Source organism: Rattus rattus, chromosome 13, assembly GCF_011064425.1.
Source record: "Rattus rattus isolate New Zealand chromosome 13, Rrattus_CSIRO_v1, whole genome shotgun sequence".
In the NCBI taxonomy this organism is placed as follows: domain Eukaryota; kingdom Metazoa; phylum Chordata; class Mammalia; order Rodentia; family Muridae; genus Rattus; species Rattus rattus.
In genome coordinates, this window is record NC_046166.1 from 49,590,353 (window position 1) to 49,612,219 (window position 21,867).

At 37.2% G+C, this 21,867-nt stretch overlaps 1 protein-coding gene across 1 annotated transcript in view; it reads left to right on the forward strand.

The window, feature by feature from the left end:
• Sgcz (sarcoglycan zeta) overlaps positions 1-21,867 on the forward strand; it is a 71,638-nt gene that overhangs the window by 33,347 nt on the left and 16,424 nt on the right. The window contains exon 2 of the mRNA XM_032918560.1: positions 1,440-1,562. Coding sequence (XP_032774451.1) covers positions 1,440-1,562 — 123 coding nt within the window. The remainder of the gene's footprint in view (positions 1-1,439; positions 1,563-21,867) is intronic.

Here is a 21,867-nt window from a genome sequence, read left to right on the forward strand (position 1 = left end):
GTATAATATTTTAATATTTGTAAAACATCTTCTGAATAAAGGCTTTCATCACTATTCTTAGAAAACTCTTGGTATTCTGTGAGTGTATATAATGTCTTCATGTGTATATGTGTTCACATCTATGCCATCAACTGCAACTTATGAATCAATTTAGCTGAGAAATGTAGTATAATTTAAGAGGGTTATATGTCATTAATGTTAAAGTTGTATGCATAAAAAATCTGCAATAATTTTCAGATCATTGAGGCTCAATTGTATTCAAGTCTCTGGGAGACAGATATAAACAGTGTGATGTGTAAACCTAAAAGTCAAATCTGTCAACACATTGGCCGCAATATTTTGATTCTCAGTGAAATTGCTACCACACAATGACTAACAGCAAAACATACATTAGACCTTGCATAGATGAAAGCATTCTAACGACTACTGCCCTCTGAAATAATATTCATAAAATCAATATAATGATCAAAGAGAGTAAGTCTACAATGTTTTTCTCAATATTTTCATTAGATTCTGTAAGAATAGTTATTTATTTAAAAATAAAAGATAAACTCTTTTGATTATCATTTTCTGTACTTGTTTTGATTTGCTGGGAATTTTTTTTTCTTGGTGAGGATTGAAAACGACACTCATCTGTGAGTACAAAGGCAAGTGTTCATGCATTATTGTTAGGGATTATATTGGTTCAGTCATTAGTGGTAGGAGTTTCACCTCCAATTAAGATTTATTACTAGCATACCAATTGCTTCTGTAGTGCCAAATGGTCATTAACAATTAGTTAAGGGAAAAAAGGAGTTCTTTAATTTGAAGTGGAAAAGGACGGGGCACGTGAGACGGTTTAGCGAGATGAAACAAAGAAATATGAAAATCAATTATTAATCTATATTATCAGAAAATAAAGTAGTGTCAAAATTTTAAATTCATTGACATTAAAAGGGTAAGAAGATATCTACACCTCTATGAAATGTGGGGTAAATAACTGGTGTTTTAGAATACGCAGTAAGGTAGCAAGGTGGGTGTGGTGTTCTGAACTGCCAAGAAAGATGTGAATCATTGAGGCCCTATTCATTGAGCATCTACAATGTGCTAGGTGAAGGAAATGACTAACCTTTGCCTCGAGTAGACAGCAAAGCAAATATTGCCTCCCCAGTTGATGCGCCAGGTGTTTTAATCTGGGCGAGCCCACAGACCATATTAGAACAGCCTTAAACATGGAGAACGAATATGCATGACCAGTTACTCTAGTCTAGAGACAGTCACTGAAATCTGAGGGTGTCGAAAAAGGTTAGCCATTATAAATGTTAACTGCAATGTAAAACATACAGCAGAAGTGAGTAAGACGACCAATATGTGTACCTCTTTTTTTATGAAAAACAGCGTGCGCTAATGGCGTTCTACATACCAACCTCATTTTCAAACCACCTTCCCTCTGCCTGCAGGAGCCGAGGCTGTTGAGGCCCAGTGTAAAAGATTTGAAGTGAGAGCAAGTGAAGACGGCAGGGTGCTGTTTTCTGCAGATGAAGATGAGATCACTATCGGGGCTGAGAAGCTAAAGGTTACAGGTACTGTAATGGAGGCCTTTGAATCTTTTTAAAAGCATACACAATTGCAGAGAAGATTCTTTATATGAAATTATATGTCCTTCCTGAAAATTAAATCTACCATATTATAACACTGAATTTAGTATTCAAATCGTCTTCAAATAAAGTTAATAGTTGTGGTTATAGAACAGACTCTAGAAAGCATTCAAAATGTAAAGCTGTGTCACTCCGCTAAAGGAAACAACGGGCTCAGTGGTATAAGAATATATGATTATTTTGTTCTCCCTTCTAAGAAGGAATTAAGCATCCACATTTTGCTCTTCCTTCTTGAGCTGCAAATGATCTGTGAATTTTTTTTAGGTTTTCCAAGCTTTTGGGGCTACTATCCACTTACCAGTGAGTGCGTGCCATGTGTGTTGTTTTGTGTCTGGGTTACCTCACTCGGGGTGATATTTTCTAGTTCCGTCCATTTGCCTAAGAATTTCATGCAGTCATTGTTTTTAATAGCTGAGTAGTACTCTGTTGTGTAAATGTACCACATTTTCTATATCCATTCCTCTGTTGGTAAGAGTGGGAGCATCCTCATAGAAGCAGGGGGTGGGGGAGAGTGTGGGAGATGAGGGAAAGGTGGTAACATTTGAAATGTAAATACATAAAATATCCAAGAAGAATAAAATTTCAAAAAACAAGAAACAGAATATATGATTAAAGATGACATATCAGAACTAGAGGTAGCATTGTCTGTTCTTCTGTTTTCCAGAGAAAACCCTACCTGTGTATGGCTTCTGTGTATGAGAACCCTCCATATTCATATAGCCTTTTTGTATATCTGCTCTTCCTAGATATACGCAACACCAGCACAGAAAACCAGACATGGATACATAAAAATTCAAGCCGAATCCTTCCTTCTTCATCAGGATCCCATTTACTAACCCCAGAACAGCTTTGTTCTTGCTTCTGACACTTCTAAAATGAAAATATCAAAGATAAATATAGTTTAAAATTTTATGTGCATAGGAGAGAAAATTGGGCAAAGCACAGAATACAATATGAAGGCAAGGGATTGACTGCTATCCTCAACTATACTTTAAAGCAGAACCCTAGTCTTTTGACAAATAACGCTACAAAGAGACACTGACTCCAGGGTGCTCCATATAAATTGGGTAACTATTCTGGCAAGACTTCAAAGTACATGTGACAAAAGATCTGTGTGAACTTTAAATTAGTGGCATGAAAGTTTTCTATTTAAGCAATAGCCAAAGGAATTAAAATTAAGACAAACTCTTTCCTCACTTTCTTTCACTTTATGAATAATGACTTTTTTCAATGAACTGTTGTTTCAGACAGAAGTGGAGAACTTTCACAATGGCTATGTTTATATATCTGAGACAAAATCACCTTCACAAGTGCTAAAGATTTTAGCAAATTCATATTTAGCCTATTTAGAATACAGGTGGGTACATATTAAAGGTCACACATGACATTGGTGTCTCAGTTTTCTATGTGCCAACAAAATTCTTGACGGCAGAATAATGGACAATAGTTTGATAGCCTCAAAGAATTTAGCACATTGTTTGTCTTAAGATTTTGGCAGTCCATGTTTGCACTTGGATAGCTCCACTCCTTTAGAGCAAAGAATATACTTAGCCCCACAGCAGAGATTGTGTGAGAGAAAAATGTGGCTCAGTTAGGATGGAAAATAAAGTCACGATGAGGAAAAGATTGTGGGGATGAAAATATAACCCTAAAAGCAATGTCCATGGTGATCTGTAGCCAGCCAAGCTCCAAACTCATCCTCCAACCATCTATCTACCTTCAAGTGCATCCATCGATTAAGCCATGAAAGTACAGTCTCCTTTAAGTGATCAGTTCTCAGCAAGCCTTTAACAAATAAACTATGAGGATAAAATTTTAGATTCAAGCCATAATAGCCAACATCACTGCTCTATTGCCATAATAGATAATTGTTTACTCAAGATTCATAATTAATTTACTCTCGAATGGATTAGCTTTCCTTGAAGTTATTTAATTATGTATCTGTTCTCGACATTCCTGGATAAAAGAGAGTTAGGGACTTTAGTTCAAAATTATCCTTTAAAACTCTGTATTGTATTCCCTACTATGAGGTCAAAATATCACCTAAGGCAATTATCTTCTGAGACCCAGTAAGCACATAAAGGATATAAACCTTTCTACACAACAGACTCAAATTCAGCGCTTTCAGGCTGCATCCATCAAACACAATCAGCACTTTCATTTGTAGTCCACATACAATAACATCCTAGCAAGGGAAGGGGAGGCAAAGGATAAAGTCTGACTTTGGAAGGTGAAAGTCTTCAAGTTAATGGAAAACTATTAGTTCAACGCAGACATCTGTTTTTGCTTTAGCAGAAAGCAGAGAGTAGTGAAGTGCTTGAGGAGAATGTATCTCTCATCTCCAAATGGCAGCAATTAAAAGTGGCAGCCTATAAGAATAGAGAAATCCGACTGCATGTACCCCGTGCCCTCCCGTTTGTTTGAAAGCCAAAAGCATCTCACCTCGGTGTCTTTCTAATGGAACGATTGGAAGGACAGACAGGTTCCAGGGCTTGTTTGACAACACAAGAAAGGATTTTCTGAAGAGCTGTCTTTTAAATTAAACAGTGCGCTGCTGGGCTGGAATCAATATTTTCTGGTTTGTTTTGATTACCTGGCTTTTGTTTTCCCATCCCTGTCTATTACATTAGCCCACTGTGATGAGGTCAGCTTTACAATCAGCCTTTCCTTTGTTCTTTAGAGCTGTCCAAATCTGAGAATGTGGTAACACTCAGGCACTGGGAGGAAGCAGTTTGTCTGAAAAGGTACAGGAGAACTGGCTGTATTGCTTGATAAGAAATGTGATATACGGTCACTTAATTTCCTCTAGGGACACTTCTTCAGGTTTATACACTCGGAGTAATCACTGAGCTTCTTAGACTTCCTGGTGAGGAGAACTGCAGAGACATTAGACAACACAGTTCCTCCTAAATTTCTAAATGAAAATTGAGTTCCAGTCTCAAAGTATGGGACTCACAGCCATTGTCACAAATAAGCTGTCTTCTAGGGGGTCTTTGCTGCAGATATTTACCTACCTTATTTTTCCCCAAACTCTGTTAAAGCAAATATTGAAAATGCAACTGACTAATCTGAAGTATGTAAATGTTCACAATGAAAGGAAACCCTGTTTAATTGTATTTGAATTCCACAATTTAAAAATACATAATTTAAAAAGTAACTTCTCTATGTAGTACTGTCAAAGGATTCCATTTGATGCCCCAAGTTCTTCTATGTGCTCCAGATAGAAATTTCTTTGAGATATAATTAATTTTGCTGTAGCAAAAATTTCTTATGCATAATACATTAGCTGGGCGTTGTTGCGTTATCTTTTCCCCTTACTTTCTGTGTGTAAGAGGATGATGGCCATGACTCTTCAAAGATCCCACTGCCTCTCATGCATTCCAAAGATCCTGCCTGCAGGCTTAGTGTCTTCAACCTCTTCCTTCCTGTCGGTTTCCCCAACTTCGTTTCTATTACATTTTTCTCATTTCATGTTTATCCATCAGCCAGGAAATATACGCCTTTATTCATATGATGACATCTTAGTTAGGTTTTGGCTGTTGTGACAAAACACCATGACCAAAATCAATTTGAAGGGCATGATTTATTTCATGTTGCAACATGTAGTCCATCATCCAGAGAAGTTGGGGCCGGGATCACAAAGCCAAGAACCTGACAGCAGGAACTGAGGTAGAAGCCATGGAGTTCAGGCTACTTACTGGCCTGATCTCCATGGCTTGTTCAACTCAGGTTCTTACAGCACCCAGAGCCACCAACCCAGGGGTAGCACCATCTACAGTGAGCGAGATCCTAACAGTTTGATCTTCAATCAGGATTAAGCATCACAGATTAACCCGTATGCCAGGCCAGATTGTGTCAAGTTGACATAAAATTAGGCAGCACAAATGGTCTTGCCATATTTTGCTATTTAGTTCATGTTGCCAAACAACTGGACATTTTAGGGGAAAAAAACCCTCCCCATTTGTGGATTGGTATCTATATGCAGGTGAGGATGAGGGCAGACATAAGATAAGGGAAGGTCTGTGATTGGGCAGTGAAAAAGAAAGGCAGGGGCAGAGTTTTTGAAATGTGGGAGGGAGAGGAGAAGAGAGGAACCAAGATGGAGAAAGAGAAGGACGATCCAGATCCGTGTAGCCTTAAATGGCTACAGGTAGCTATGAATGTTTTATAAAGGATGGATTATCACAGGACAATTTGTCTTATCTAGGTGGGAAGTTGATATCAACATCAATTGGCTCTAAGTATATTGTGTGGACGTTTTGTGGGGTGAGAATTTACTGATATAAATATGATTGATAGATTGCCAGCTTCTAGAGTTTTGATTTTACTGGGATACCGGGAATTGTGACAAAAACCACGGGGAATGTGAGCAGTGTTGGCAGCAGAGAGTCCCAAGAGGGTGGCCGCTGCTGGGGTTAGAGTGTAGCCAGTGCCAATGTGGAGCTAGCCATGGAGGCAGAGAGACCACCAGGACAGAGAGTAGCAGTGACATGGTGCCTGATGCCTGCTTCCTTTTCAATTATTGTATGCCACACTACTTCATTGATCAAGTGTTAATTACATATGCAAAATCCCATTTATCGTATAACATATCTATAATATAAGTGGTACATCTTATCCATAATTACAAAATTTCAAGGTATGAATTCCTTGAGCTGTTGGCAACAGTCAGAGTCAGACTTACTCTGCCTAACACCCTGGGAAAGTTACCGTTTCTTTCCAGGTCTGGTTTACCTTTTTCAAGTAATATGGTTTTTTGTTTGTTTGTTTGTTTGTTTTTGTTTTTTTTCTTATTTGTTTGTTTTTTGCTAAAAGGTTCAACATGTAGGATTGGGTAAAGAAAACAGAAAATAAATTGAGACAAACCCTGGGTCAAGCTTGTATTTGGTACATGCTATTTCCACCCTAATTGCAATTTTAAATACTCCTACTATCCTTATTTTTCTTGAATTTAAATAGTCAGAAAAAGAAATGAAATACATTGGACAGAAGATAAAAATGGCAATAGAAAGTAGACAAACATCTAGGAAATTCAAATACAAATTGATACCTGTAATTTCATATTCAGAGGTGGTTATAGACTCCTTGAGAAAACGCGAAAAGAACAGGAGACAGTACAAAATGATATCCATGACTGCTGTGGGAAGGAACGTTTTTACTCAGGGAGGTGTTGATGGTGTGTTCTGTATGCTTCTGTGGATAGGTCCACACCTGTGCACATGTGGATAGACCCACACCCATGCACTTGTGGTCAGCTTAAACTGGACTTAGTTGGTTATAAAAAAAAGAGGAGGTCATGGAGTTAGGCAGTAGATTTTTTTGGGGAGAGTTCAGGGGAAAGAGAAGGAGGAGGCAGGCATTAAAGTGTAGTGTATATGGTTAAGATACATTGTACCAATGTATACAATTTTCGAAGAATAAAAAGTACTAATTTTTAAAAAGTAATATTATTTATATTGCCAAATAATAACTTAGACAATGTGTAGTTTATTTTTCTTATAGATAGTGTGATGAGAGCAAATGTGGTTTTTAAGAATAGCACCTATTGGGGGCTGGAGAGATGGCTCAGTGGTTAAGAGCATTGACTGCTCTTCCAGAGGTCCTGAGTTCAAATCCCAGCAACCACATACTGGCCCATAACCATCTATAATGAGATCTGATGCCCTCTTCTGCTGTCTGAAGACAGCTACAGTGTACTTCTACACAATAAATATAATAAATAAATCTTTAAGAAAAAAAAGAATAGCATCTATTAACAATACCAGCCTTTAGGTGGTCCTTAAATGGGACTCTTCTTCAAGTTCTATGATAGCCACTGCACACACCTTTATGTACAATAGAAAACTCTCACATTATTCTGTAGAAGTAAAATATGGTGTTGTTATTGCATTATAAGATGATTAAGAATCCATTATGTATACGTACTTTTAAAAAAGCTTCAAGGAAGTATATGCATCTATAAAGAAATAATAAATTTACCCTTGTCTAAAATCTAGGTAATGTTGCATTGTATCAAAATTTCAATAATATTACATAAATTGAATATCTTTATGTTTATATGTCAGTTAAAAATTTCAGGGTAAAGCAATACCTTAGAAATCATAGCATTTGATAGCACATAAGAGATCTACAGATATTTATACTGTAGATAAATTTAACTGTCGAGTTACCATGAAGCACCAAGTCTTGTCTGAAACTGATATTAATAGTTGTGCCAGTCAGAAACTATGATAAATGTTGACAATTGTGAAGTAACAAATTTTAGTAGCCATAAGCGTTCAATAATATTTTTAATAGAAAAAGGAACAAAATGTAGATCTAAGTCTAACATACTAATTAAATTTTGAGGCTCACTGGTGGTGAAAGAGCTTATGTACAATTAGAAAATCCATGACCCTTGATTATCTTATGTTACTGCAAAAGAGTAAATAATATTTTAAGGACATAAAAGAAGATGCTAGAAAGATGGCTCACTGACTGCTCTTCTGGAGGTTCTGAGTTCAATTCCCAGCCACCCCATGGTGACTCACAACCATCTGATGCGGTCCTCTGGTGTGTCTGAAGACAGAGACCGTGTACTCACAGACATAATAAAATAAATATTTTTTTTAAAAAAGACAAAAGACCAAATTTAATTTTGGCTCACTAGCAGCTAACTGTTGGAGATATTTAAAAGGAAAGTTGTGTTAGTGAGAACATTAGTGATAACATATGACAGAAACAGGAATTCTCGGTGTCCTGATTTCATATCATGTCCACTGTGGAGAAGGTGGGATGCGGAGAAGACGGGATCTGTCTGGACGAGGATAGAAGCCTCAAGTGTCTTGGTACCCAGATGCCTCTGTGCTGAAATTGCAGTGATTTTGGGACACAGAAAATGATTAGTATCTCAGCCATCAGTTCCTCATCCATAAGATGTGAGGATAATAAATGCTCACACCTTACAGAGTAGCTGAGTTTGAAGTAATTAGGGATCCATGTAAACGTGAAGCTTGACATATAGTAGGGTACCAGGAAACATTGGAGGTTATCATAGATATTAGAGCAGATACATAAGCATCATTAACGTTATGTATTAGTTAAATGATTCCCTTGCTATTAAAGCTTTCCCTGTGGAGACATTTTATGCTTTTATATCATTTTAATTTCCTTTTTTCCTCTATATTATGTAACAATATAAAAAGATTTTGAATATTCTCTATGAATTAATTATATTGAATTCAATGGAAGAAAGGAAATATTAGGTATTTCAAGGGACTGAAGTATAAAACAATATGACAAGAAGGAAATTTTTAAAATTTCTCTCTCTCTCTCTCTCTCTATATATATATATATGTATATATATATTGCATAATAAATTCTTTAAAAGTTAGAACACTATAACACTTAAATTAATCAAATCAATAGCATATGATGCCAATCATATCATATTTTGCCATTGATGAGAACAGACATTTAATAAGTTCATTCCTTCCTTAGTACTGAGTGCATTTTATTAGTATCCCTTGGCACACTGTGTCTCGGATAAGCTACTCTCAGGAAATGAATGCAGTGCTCAGTGGCAGACAGAGGGGAATTAGATCAGTGTCTCCCGGCGTATAGTCCACTCTCATTACTAGTCCATTTTATCTGTGTCAGTAATCACCTGTTTATACATCACTTGCAGACTTGAATAAGCCTTTCTACAACAAGTTTGAGACCTATAGGATCTCATTAAGTTACTGGCCAGATTTATTTGGTAGACTTGGAAAAGTTAGCGATGAAGGAAAAATAGCATACTGTGTATTAGACCCTTCAACTGAAGCACAGATTGCCCTGAGAATAACCTCTGCCTTTTGATGTGTCTACATAAACCGAAGTTTTGGCAATGTCTAGCAAATGAGAACAGAAGGGATAAAATTTAGTTGTTAGCTTTTGAGGTCTGTTGCATATTGAGACAATGTCATGATAGCATTTTATCAGCTGAATCCTCATAATCTTGCTGACTAATGTCCTGGCATGGAACTCACACGGTCGTGTGAAAATGCATGTACATCTGGACTCCACCTGAACACAAGAGCATGCATGTTTTTTTGATTAAATAGAAAGTCTACCTGCATCACTCAACTGTCTCGGACAACCAATATAGCTTTCTATATCCTATAAAATGTGGAAGGGAGATTTGAAGGAAGAGGAGCAAGAAGAAAAGAAAAAAGCATATGAATTGAAGAGAATTGCTTGTACATTTTAAGGCTGCCAGTGGCTGTCTTCTCTGCTCCCTGTTGCTACTTTAAGTCTTTCTTTTTATTTGTGACTGCTGTTTATTTCTGATTCTAGAGGCTAGAAGTTTGAAGTGATTTTCACTATCTTCAAAGCAAATGTTGGTGTTAGAATTCTCAAAGAACCACCCATTTCCCTTTCCAGCCTCTCAAATTCTCCTCACATGCTTTCTGGCATTGAGTCATTACTTTGTTTTTCTTTACTTTTGTTAATTTTTTTCATGCCGTATATTTTACTATACTTTTCTCCCTACCCTGACTCCTCCCAGATCTTTCCCACCTCTCTATCCACCCTACATCATGAGCTCTCCCTGTCTCTTTGTCTCTCTTTCCCTCAAACACACCTAGCAAAACAACACACACACACACACACACACACACACACACACACACACACACACACACACACACCAAGGAAACAACAACAAAGAATAAGTATTCCAAATCAAACTAAAAAGTACACCCACAAAATTGGTGTCCATTTTGTGTTGGGCAACTACCCCTTGTGAGAGTGGCCTGCATGGAATGTGCATTTGTGGTTTTATATACACAGAGATCACGAGCACAGTGATTCTCAAAGGTTGTCTTGGAAAGTAGTGTGTTTGGAAAGTAACCAGTTTAAGTGTTAGTGGAACTTATCAAAAGGGTGAATTAACTAAATTAAAGAAAAAGTTTTAAGGCATAAAGGTTTATTATCAGTAAATTTAGAATAGCATAAATTATCAACTCAAGTTTTTTCCTCTTTTTACTTTATTTTAATTAATCATCCCATTCATTTACATCTCAAATAATATCCCGTATTCCTGGTTACCCCTCCACAAACTTCCCATCCCAAAACCTCCCTCTTCTCCCTCCACTTTGCCTCTATGAGAGTGCTCCCCAACCCACCCTCTCCTGAGCCACCCCTCTAGCATCTGCCTATGCTGAGACCTCAATCCTCCACAAGACCAAGGGCCTCCCCTCCCATTGATGTCAGACGAGGCCATCCTCTCTTGCACATGTATCTGGAGCCATGGATCCCTCCTTGTACACTCCTTGGTTGGTGGTCTAGTCTCTGGCAGCAAAGGGTGGCCTGGCAGGCTAATGCTGTTCTTCCTATGGGATTGCAATCCCCTCAGTTCCTCCAGTTCCTCTGCCAGCTCCCCCACCATGTCCCTGAGCTCAGACTGATGCTTGTCTCTATGCATTCACATCTGCATTGGTCAGATGCTGGCTCAGGAGCAGCTTTGCTGGGTTCCTATCAGCCAATGCCTCTTGGCCACTGCAACAGTGTCAGGTTTGCCTGTGGACAGAATGGATCCCCACATGGGGCAGTCCCCTGATAGCCCTTCCTTCAAGTCTCTGCTCCATTTTTGGACCCCGTCCTTCCTTTGGACAAGAATATTTCTGGGTTAAAAACTTTGAGATGAGTGTGTGGTCCCATCTCTCAACCAGGGGCCATGCCTATTTCCTGGAGGAGGTTTCTACAGCTTCTATATCCCCTTTTAAGGACATTGTCAGTAGGACAAAACTGCAACCCAGGGATTGGGAAAATCTTTTTTTTTTTTAAATATTTTTCAATTTTTTTCTTTTTTAATTGGGTATTTTCTTTATCTACATCTCAAATATCCTCCTTTCAGGTTTCCCCTCTGGAAACCCCCCATGCCATTTCCCTATCCCTGGCCTCCAGGAGGATGCTACCCACCCACCCACCCATTCCTGCCCTCCTCTACACCCTGGCATTCCCTTACACTGGGGCATCTAGACGTCACAGGACCAAGGGCCTCTCTTCCCATTAATGCCCCACAAGGCCATCCTCTGCTACATATGCAGCTGGAGCCATGAGTCGCTCCATGTGTACTCGTTGGTTGGAGGTTTTGTCCCTGGGAGCTCTGGGGTATCTGGTTGGTTGATATTGTTGTTCTTCCTATGGAGTTGCAAACCCGCTCAGCTACCTCAGTCCTTTCTCTAGCTCCTCCACTAGGGAACCTGTTCTCAGTTCAATGGTTGGCTGTGTCCGCCTCTGTATTTGTAAAGATCTGGTAGAGCTAGAGGAGACAGCTGTATCAGGCTCCTGTCAGTAGGTACCTCTTGGCATCCCCAGTAGTGACTGGACTTGGTGACTGCATGTGGGATGAATCCCCATGTGTAGCAGTCTCTGGATGGCTTTTTCTTCAGTCTCTGCTCCACACTTGTTCCCTTATTTCCTCCTGTGAGTATTTTGTTCCCCCTTCTGAGGACTGAAGCATCCACACTTCCATCTGTCTTCTTGAGCTTCATGTGGTCTGTGAATTATATCTTGGGTATTCTGAGTTTTGGAGCTAATATCCACTTATCAGCATGTACATGTCATGTGTGTTATTTTGTGATTGGGTTACCTTTCTCAGGATGATATTTTCTAGTTCCATCAACTTGAAAAAGAATTTCATGAAGCCATTGTTTTTAATAGCTGAGTAATACTCCATTATGTAAATTTTCTGTAACATTCCTCTTTTTAATGTTGTCTGTGTTTTCTCCAGCTTCTGGCTATTATAAATAAGGCTGCTATGAACATAGTGGAGCATGTCTCCTTGTTACTTGTTGAAGCATCTTTTGGGTATATGCTCAGAAGTGGTATAGCAAGGTGTTCAGGTAGTACTATGTCCAATTTTTTGAGGAACGGCCAGATTTATTTCCAGAGTAGTTGTACAAGCTGGCAATCCACCAACAATGAAGGAGTGTCCCTATTTCTCCTCATCCTCCCCAGCATCTGCTGACACTTGAGATTTTGACCTTGGTCATTTTGACTGATGTGAGGTAGAATCTCAGGGTTGTTTTGATTTGTATTTCCCTGCTGTTGAACATTTCTTTAGGTGCTTCTCAACCATTAGATATTCTTCAGTTGAGAATTCTTTGTTTAGCTCTGTACCCCATTTTTAATAAGATTATTTGGTTATCTGGAGTCTAACTTCTTGAGTCTTTGTATATATTAAATATTAGCTCACTATCTGATGTAGGATTGGTAAAGATCTTTTTCCAATCTGTTGGTTACCATTTGCCCTCTTGATAGTGTCCTTTGCCTTATAGAAACTTTGTAATTTTACGAGGTCCCATTTGTCTATTGTTGATCTTAGAGCATAAGCTACTAGTGTTCAGTTCAGGAAATTTTCCCCTGTGCCCATGGTTCCAGGCTCTTCCCCACTTTCTTTTCTATTAGTTTCACTGTATCTGGTTATATGTGGAGGGCCTTGATCTACTTGGACTTGAGCTTTGTACAAAGAGATAAGAATGGATCAATTTGCATTCTTCTACATGCTGACCTCCAGTTGAACCAGCCCCATCTTTACCAACCCTACATCCAATAGAGAACTAATATCAAAAATACAAAAAGAACTCAAGAAATTAGACTCTAGAAAAAAATGAGTACAGTGCTAAACAGAAAATTCTCAACTGAGGAATATGGAATAGCTGAGAAGTATTTAAAGACATGTTCAACATCCTTAGTCATCAGGGAAATGCAAATCAAAACAACCCTGAGATTCTACCTCACAACAATCAGAATGTCTAAGATCAAAAATGGAGGTGACATCAGATGCTGGTGAGTATCTGAATAAAGAGAAACATTCCTCCATCTATAGTGGGACTGCAAGGTAGTAAATCCACTTTGGAAATTAGTCTGGCTGTTCCTCAGAAAATTGGAAATAGTTCTACCTGAAGACCCAGCTATACCACTCCTGGGCATATACCTAAAAGATGCTCCAACATATAACAAGGATACATGCCCCATTATGTTCATAGCAGCCTTATTTATAACAGTCAGATGCTGGAAACAACCCACATGTCTCTGAACAGAAGAATGGATATAGAAAATGTGGTACATTTACACAATGGAGTACTACTACTGAGCTATTAAAAACAATGACTTCATGAACTTTTCAGTCAAGTGCATAGAACTAGAAAATATTACCCTGAGTTAGGTACACCAGACACAAAAGAACACACATGGTATGCACTCACTGATAAGTGGATATTAGCCCCAAAGCTCACAATGTCCACAATACAACCCTAGACCATATGGAACTTAAGAGGAAGGAAGACCAGGGTGTGAATGCTTCAGTCCTGCATTGAGGTTTTAACAGGATGATCATGGGAGGTGGAGGGAAGGGGAATCTGCAGGGGACAGTTGAGAGGTACACAGAATCAGAAAATCAAGTAAAAGTTTGTGGCAGGATGGGGGAGAATGAGAACCTGGGGATAGCCACTGGAAGGTCCAAGACACCAAGGAAATGAGAGGCTCCCAGGACCTAACGGGGATGATTTTAGCAGATTAAGGGAGATAGAACCTGTAGAGACCACATTCATTTTTTTTCAAAGTATCAATGTAGAGTCTTTTTAAATTTTTGTCATACATATATACAAATCCAATGAAGTGTGCTTTTGACATATTTTCAGTTTCCTTTCCCTAACAACAATGTAATTAATAGAAGGACAGCATTGCAGAGTTGAGCTGAAATAGTGATTTTAATCGAAAGACAAAAATATCATATTTTATACAATGTGGTCGAATGAAATACCACTACTTTTAAGAAAATATTTTAGCATGTCCCTAGTAAGTTAGAGTACACTGTTGCAGTTTTCTGTTGGTGATTCTGTTGGGTAAAGGAAGTTTATTCTCTTATTCCTATTTACTTCAACTATCCTGACTATCAATGGTATTAATTATGGAAAATGATAAGGTCCCATCAGTATAATGAGAATATAATGGCATATATAATGACAATACACATATGAGGATGGTTTATTTTGATATTATGCACACTCATTACTTTTGACTTCTGTTAACAATGTCACATGTTATAGGTGGTGAACAAAGCAGGCACAGTGTTCAATTGCACCAGAGTTGGAAGGAACCATAGCTCCACAGTCCCATTGGATACATCATTCATGACCTACAACATTGCATTTGTCTCTACCAACTAAAAGTTGTAAACCTCCCAATAGTGCCACCCAGGAGACCAAGATTTCATTATGGGAGATTTCGGAGCTCATTCTGTATTCAAGGTAGCAGATATTAAAGTTTTAAGTGATTGTTTACACCTTCAGACGTGATGTGCAATATTCTTCATCAATAAATTACTGAAATGGATTTTGTTAATTGATCTTCTAATGTTAAGACAAATTTATATTTTTTTGATATTTCTTACAGAACTAGCCCTGTACTTTCCAAATTTATTATTAATTTCAGCATTTTAACATTTTTATGGGACTGCTACCTGCATTAAAAATAAACATAAGCCTTTTAATGTTTTTTCATGTGTAGTTTTGTCTAAATTTGATATAAGATATCCCTAAGCTACTAGAGTTCCAGATTTTTTATTATATGGAAGAATATTAACAGAATCCTCAAAAAACAAACAAACAAACATAAAAAAAAAAAAAAAAAAAAAAAACCCCAACTCTATTTTACCCTCCAGAGAGCTGCTGTAAGTTTCTCATGCACAAATTCTCACAACTTACAGTTCCTAGGAATGAACGGTCACTTCTTGGTGCTGTGTGTGTGTGTGTGTGTGTGTGTGTGTGTGTGTGTGTGTGTGTGTGTGTATGAGTGTATGCATGTGTGTTTCTGTGTGTGTATATGTGTGTGACTGTATGTATGTGTATTTGTGTGTGTGTTAGTGTATGTATGTGTGTTTGCGTGTGTGTATATGTGTTGTTTGTATGTTATGTTTAACCAGTCCATGGGACACATTTTAGATCTTTTCCAGTAATGTAAAAGCAGGAATCTTAATGATTATGTTGTGTGATACACCTGACTTTAAACTCCAGAGTCATTTATAAAAGATACATGCTGAGCTCAAATGAATTATAATTTCATTATTTAAAAATACAGTGTGTCGGGGTTGGGGATTTAGCTCAGTGGTAGAGCACTTGCCTAGGAAGCGCAAGGCCCTGGGTTCGGTCCCCAGCTCTGAAAAAAAAAAGAACCAAAAAAAAAAAATACAGTGTGTCATATAATTAGAGTACACTAGTATCACTCATACTGATTTAATAATAAAGGAGCTTTGGATATCTTTTGGGTTTACCAAATAAGATGGGTTATGCTCATAGATGGACCTCCACTAAGAATCATGGGCTTCACTTGGAATAGTCCTAAGGTGATGCAGAGTGCTATTATCTGAACCACCGTGAGTGCAGTGAGCGTTCTCCTTCCCTCTAGATGTTGTTTCCATCAAACTACCAAAATTCTCCTTCAATTTTAAAATCATTTCTTTTTATTTTTGTGTTGCATATGCATACAACATTCAACTGGATTATTTTAATCAATAAGTAGGGTAACAACTAAGAGGGGATCCATTTAAAACTCAGAGGCAAGCTCTCCGAAGAATGAGAGAAAATGAACTGTCATATCTATTCTGTCATATCTATTCTGATAAGCCTAGTCTTTGTAATTGTGTAAAATCAAACATGGTCATAGTTTAGAGTAGAGCCTCAAAATATTTTTCCTTATCAATATTCATGAATTATTTCAATTCATAAGACACTGTATTGTACTCGAGTATAGCATCATATAAAGATTGCATACAATTCTTGGAGGTTTGCTACACATAAACATTCACAATTGATATGAGAGCTTCTAACTGAGCATTAGATGTGGCACATAAATAAAGAACGTGAAGATTTTTGCAAAATGTGGGAGATGTATTCTAGATAAGTAGGAGGTGGATAACTGGAAGAAGACTAAGAATGTATTAGGTTAGATTGCTGAAATATTGAAAACTGGACAGAATCAAGATGTAAAAACATATTACAATTGTCATACAGGTAAGATATCAGTAAGTTTCTGTGTGCACATAAATATATGTGACATATATATATTTGTGTGTATATATACATGTATATATATAAATTTATATGCATATATGTTTTTAGGGTAGCTTGAGTAAAAATACCATTTATATTATGAGAACATATATAAAAGATGGAATATATATAGAAAAGATTGGTATTTCTTTTTAAAAATATTTTAATTCAGATGGATTTGCATTATTATCTCCTCCCACTCATTCCTCCAGACCTTCCCCATTACCTCCTCTCCACCCCCTTCCATGCTTCATCCCATATACTTTCAAGTTGAAAGTCTCTTTTTCTTCAAATATTATTATAGTCTATTATTGTTGTTGTTATTACTGTGGTCTAGGTATACATATGAACAGATGTACAGATATAAACTATTGAGTCTCCTTTTTGTTGTTCGTGTGCATATGTGTCATGGCTCATTACTCTGCATTCAACAAACAATAAGGAGGAAGCTCATTCCTGGAAGAGACTAATTCTCTGTCTCCCAGGAGTCATTAGTTCCCTCCAGTTATTTGCCTAGTGGTGTGACACCACAAGAGTTTCTCCCTTTCGTGTCACAGTGTCACCAGTAATGCTATTGCTTCGGTATTCTTTTTTTTTTTTTTTTTTGGTTCTTTTTTTCGGAGCTGGGGACCAAACCCAGGGCCTTGCGCTTCCTAGGCGCGCTCTACCACTGAGCTAAATCCCCAACCCCTGCTTCGGTATTCTTTATGCAACTTCATAGGCTACATGCTGCTTTTGCCCTTTCTTGTGCAATATTCCTTGAGTTATAGATGCAGATTTGTGACGTAGATTTAGTCACTGGGGCTAGAATCCACATGCTTTGTTCACCTCTGCTTTGGGTTCAGTTGTGTTTTGCTCCTTGGTAGTTTCCAATTTCTGGAAAGAGAGGCATCTTTGATGAGATCGTGGTAGCTGGACTTACCTATGTCATTGGGGATACAGTTTGAAAAGTAGTCAGGGATTATGCTGTTTTAGCAAATTGTGGTTTCTTTCCTGAGGTCTGTGGCTTTCATGATCTTAGGGAAAATGACTAGATTCTCTGCCACAAGGCTTGTTTTCCTTCCTGTTGTGTCCGCGGCCTTAAGTCTAAGTGTAAAGCTATCACTTATCACCAAATGTGGCACTTACTGTATCATTACCAGTATCTTGCCACACTGGAAAATATAATTACTTGGTGTCATAGGACTATTTACTTGCTTCTCTACCTTGGCAGCATACATAACCTTTTCTGCTCCCACAGAAGCTAGAACTCAAAAAAAAAATGCTTTCAGGTCCAATACAGCTCAAATTATTTAAGTTCTATGTCCTCAATGATACCTTCAGAAGCCCACCTTAACCTCTGAGAAACAACCAAGGGCTTTGTTGGTAATCTTCATTGTTGTAGGTCCCATGGACCTAACCAACCAAGCATGTGAAAGAAAATTTCTTTGCGTAGCCCCCGATCTATGGTTCTTGGGTTTTTCTGAGAACTGTCAGCCTAAATGATATAACTTCCTTCAAGTTATATATAATACATACATATAAAAATTACATGTATATTTATTATATTATGTATTTATTGTATAAAACATGTATGTTTGTGTGTATACCCTTATGTGTTCACATATAACTTGCTTTCATATGTATATATAGTGAAATTTTACATAAATATAAAATAGTACAATTCACTGAGGCTTTACTAAACAACCTTGTGTTACTCTCTCCTCCTCTGTTGGCCATCCTTGCTTTTCCCCAGTTGGAGCCCTGCTAATCATCCCTTACCTCTCAACCTCACTGTACCTTTCTTTAAAGGAAGATGTCTTTACAGTTAGAGAAATTCATTTAAATAGAGAAAATATAACATAGCTAATATTTTTCTAATATGATTCTCCCATCCATTTCCCAGTATAGTGAATGTCTCTCCATTTGTAGGTGCAAATTCATTTTCTCACTTGTGAATAAAAGTTATAAAAATAGACACAGTATTCATGCTTTGAAGTTTTAATATTAAAACACTAATTGGTAGACGTTGAAAGTGCCTGAAGATTCATGTTATCTAGAATCTAATGTTATAAATGAGAGCCCATGTTAATGACTACTGTGATTGGCTTTGGAAAGAGAGTAAATGAATAACATCCTATTCTTACTTTTCTTGGCTCAAGAAACTAGAGGCTATAAGGAGAAGCGCCGCATGGGTGCTAAATTCAAATTGTGTGGAAAAAGCAATTTCTTTTTCTCCATTCATAAAAGAAGTTGAAAATATTCAGAGTCATTGTTGTTATATTGAAAAGCTAAAGACCAGAAGTTCCCCTTGACAGGTAGAAGAACAAATACAAATACAATTTAGACATGTCCAGTATTGTTTAAGTTCCAAAGTGAGGACTGAGGTGCCCCAACCTTTTTCTTCCACTTAGCTATATGCCCCTCACCACTATTGCTATTACTCTCCCTGTAGAACACTTTTGCTTGATCATCTGTAAAAATATGCAATTCAATGACTAGATAATGAGTAATGATTATAGAAAATACATTCAGGATAGAGAGAATAAAGATAACCCTACCAAAAGGTACAATGATTGAAGGTTTAGTGGTTCTCCCTTTAATCCTAAGCCTTAGGAGACAGAACCTGTGGACCTCTATGATATGCCAGAATGTTATAGTCAGTGAGCTCCATGTCAGCCAGAACTCAAGAGGAAGACCCTGTCCTCAAAGAAGAAGGAAGAGAAAGAAGTAGGAAAAGGAAGAGAAGCAGAAGGAGCAAAAAGAGATATATTTAATTATAATATTATTTATATTTCATTAACTGTTTTCTTAGAGGTGAATAAAGGATAACATTCTAAGTAATGTCTTCATGTTTATAGTGAGTACCTTGCTTACACAGTTTTGATCTGGTACATATCAAGATGATTTTAGTGTTTATTGATTATTGCCAATGAGTGTTTCCATTGATCAGTGTGTCTGCTTTGTGTCTGTTTTATTAATATATCTCTTAGTATAACTTGATATTGGTCATGACGATACCTCCAGCAATTTTTTTTTACTTATTCAGAATTGTTTTAACTAGACTGACTTTCTGTGTTTCTGAATGAAGCTGAAAATTATCCATGTAAGATTTGTGATGATTTGTGTTGGAAATTTGGTGGGAATTCCATTGTATGTGTTGATTGCTTTTGGTAAGATAGCTGTTTTTCTTTGTTAATAATACCACAAACATAGGAGATCATTACATCATCTGATATTCTCTTCAATTTCTTTCTTTAATGTCTTAAAAGTTTTTAATCGTGAAAAAAATTAGTTTCTTGATTAGAGATACCTGATTTATTTTCTATTATTCCGGCCTATTATAAAAGATGTTTTCCCCTAATTTCTTTCCCAGTCTCTCATTTGTATATAGAAAGGTTAGTGATTTTTGTTGTTGTTGTTGTTAATCTGTAGCAAGACAATTGCTGAAAGTGTTTACCAGCTGTAGGAGATTCCTGGTGGAATTATTAGGGTCACTTACTTGTACTATCATATTATCTTCAAATAAGGATATGTTAACGTCTTCCTTTCTAACTTATATCTTCACCTTGATCACCTTCAAATTTTGTACTGCGCTAGCTAAGACTTCAAGTACCTTATTGAATAGATATGGAGAGAGTAGATGACTTTGCCTTGTTCGTGATTTTGGTGGAATTTCTTTGAGTTTCTCTCCATTAGATTGATATTGGGTATGGGCTTGCTGTAAACTGCCTTTATCATATTGATGTCTGTTCCTTATATCCCTAATCTCACAAGGAGTTTCATCAAGGAGTATTGGATTTTGTGAAGAGCCTTTTCCACATCTAATACAATGGTCATGTAGCTCTTGTCTTTAAATTTGATTATATGGTAGATTACGTTTATCAATTCACAGATGCTGAACACAGATCCTACATCTGTGGGATGAAGCAGAGTGAATGATTTTTGATATATTCTTTGACTTATTTTCCAATTATTGTATTGAAAAATCTTGTACCTATGTTCATAAGGGAAATGGGTCTGTAATTAATTCTCTTCCCGGTGTCTTCCCTATGGTTTGAATATCAGGGTAAAACAAATTCAGAAATCTCCCTTCTGTTTCTATTTTGTGAAATAACTTGAGGGATATCGGTGTCACTCTTTCTTTGAAAACGTGATAATATTCTGCACTAAAATCATTTATACCTGAGCTTCATGTTTACTTTTTACTTTTTAGTTATTAGAACTTGAATTACTGCTTCTACTCCATTAGGAGCTGTCAGACTGTTTAAGTTGCTCATCTAATTTTTATTTAACTTCATTGGGAATTATATATCAAGAAAATGTCCACTATGTTTAGATTTTCCAATTTGGTAGAATACAGGTTTTTTTAAGTATGTCCTCTGACTCTGGATTTCCTCCGTGTTTGTTGCTATGTCCCTCCCTTTTACCTCTACTTTTTGTTAATTTAGATTTAATCCTCAATGACAAACTAGGGTGTTGGTGGTTTTTTACTTTTGCTTTCAGCAACACGGATTCTGTGCTGCACATTGATGTGAACCACTGTTTGCAAATAAATATTGTCACTGTTCTCTGATTATATTTCTTTCACTTTGTCCCGAAAGTTTTCATAATTATACAGTACCAGAGATTAGCATTTGAACTTTGCACAAGGATAGCTATCCTATCAGGATGTGACAGTCTGTATTAAAAGGTCAGTCACTTTCCTTGAGATATGTAAATGTCTATCTGGGGATATTCCTTCAAATGTCATCCCCATCCAAGTCACAGAATTACTACTTTAGCTAAAATCATTATGCTACCTTTCAGGACCCATAATAAGGAATGTTTAATTTGCAGACTCAGAGTATCAAAAGAATTAATCATTTAAGGAAATGAGTGTTCTAAATTAATGGAGATCATAAAAAATAATACGAGCACTGCGTGTCCTACAAATCGTTTTGTTATGGAGGGAAAATAACCGCTAAGGCACAGAGACAAGCAGATGCCAATAGCATTTACTTCATGAAGGGAAATATGGAATGCAGGAGATTACCATGGAAAACCCCAACAGTTTTGACTCTCACCCATAATATGAAAGAAAGGATATCTCAGTCCTTGAAAGCAGCCTTCCTCCATGACTCTATATTCAGGTGTGCCTTAATATTTACTTTAGAAGATCCTTAAGTAGATCT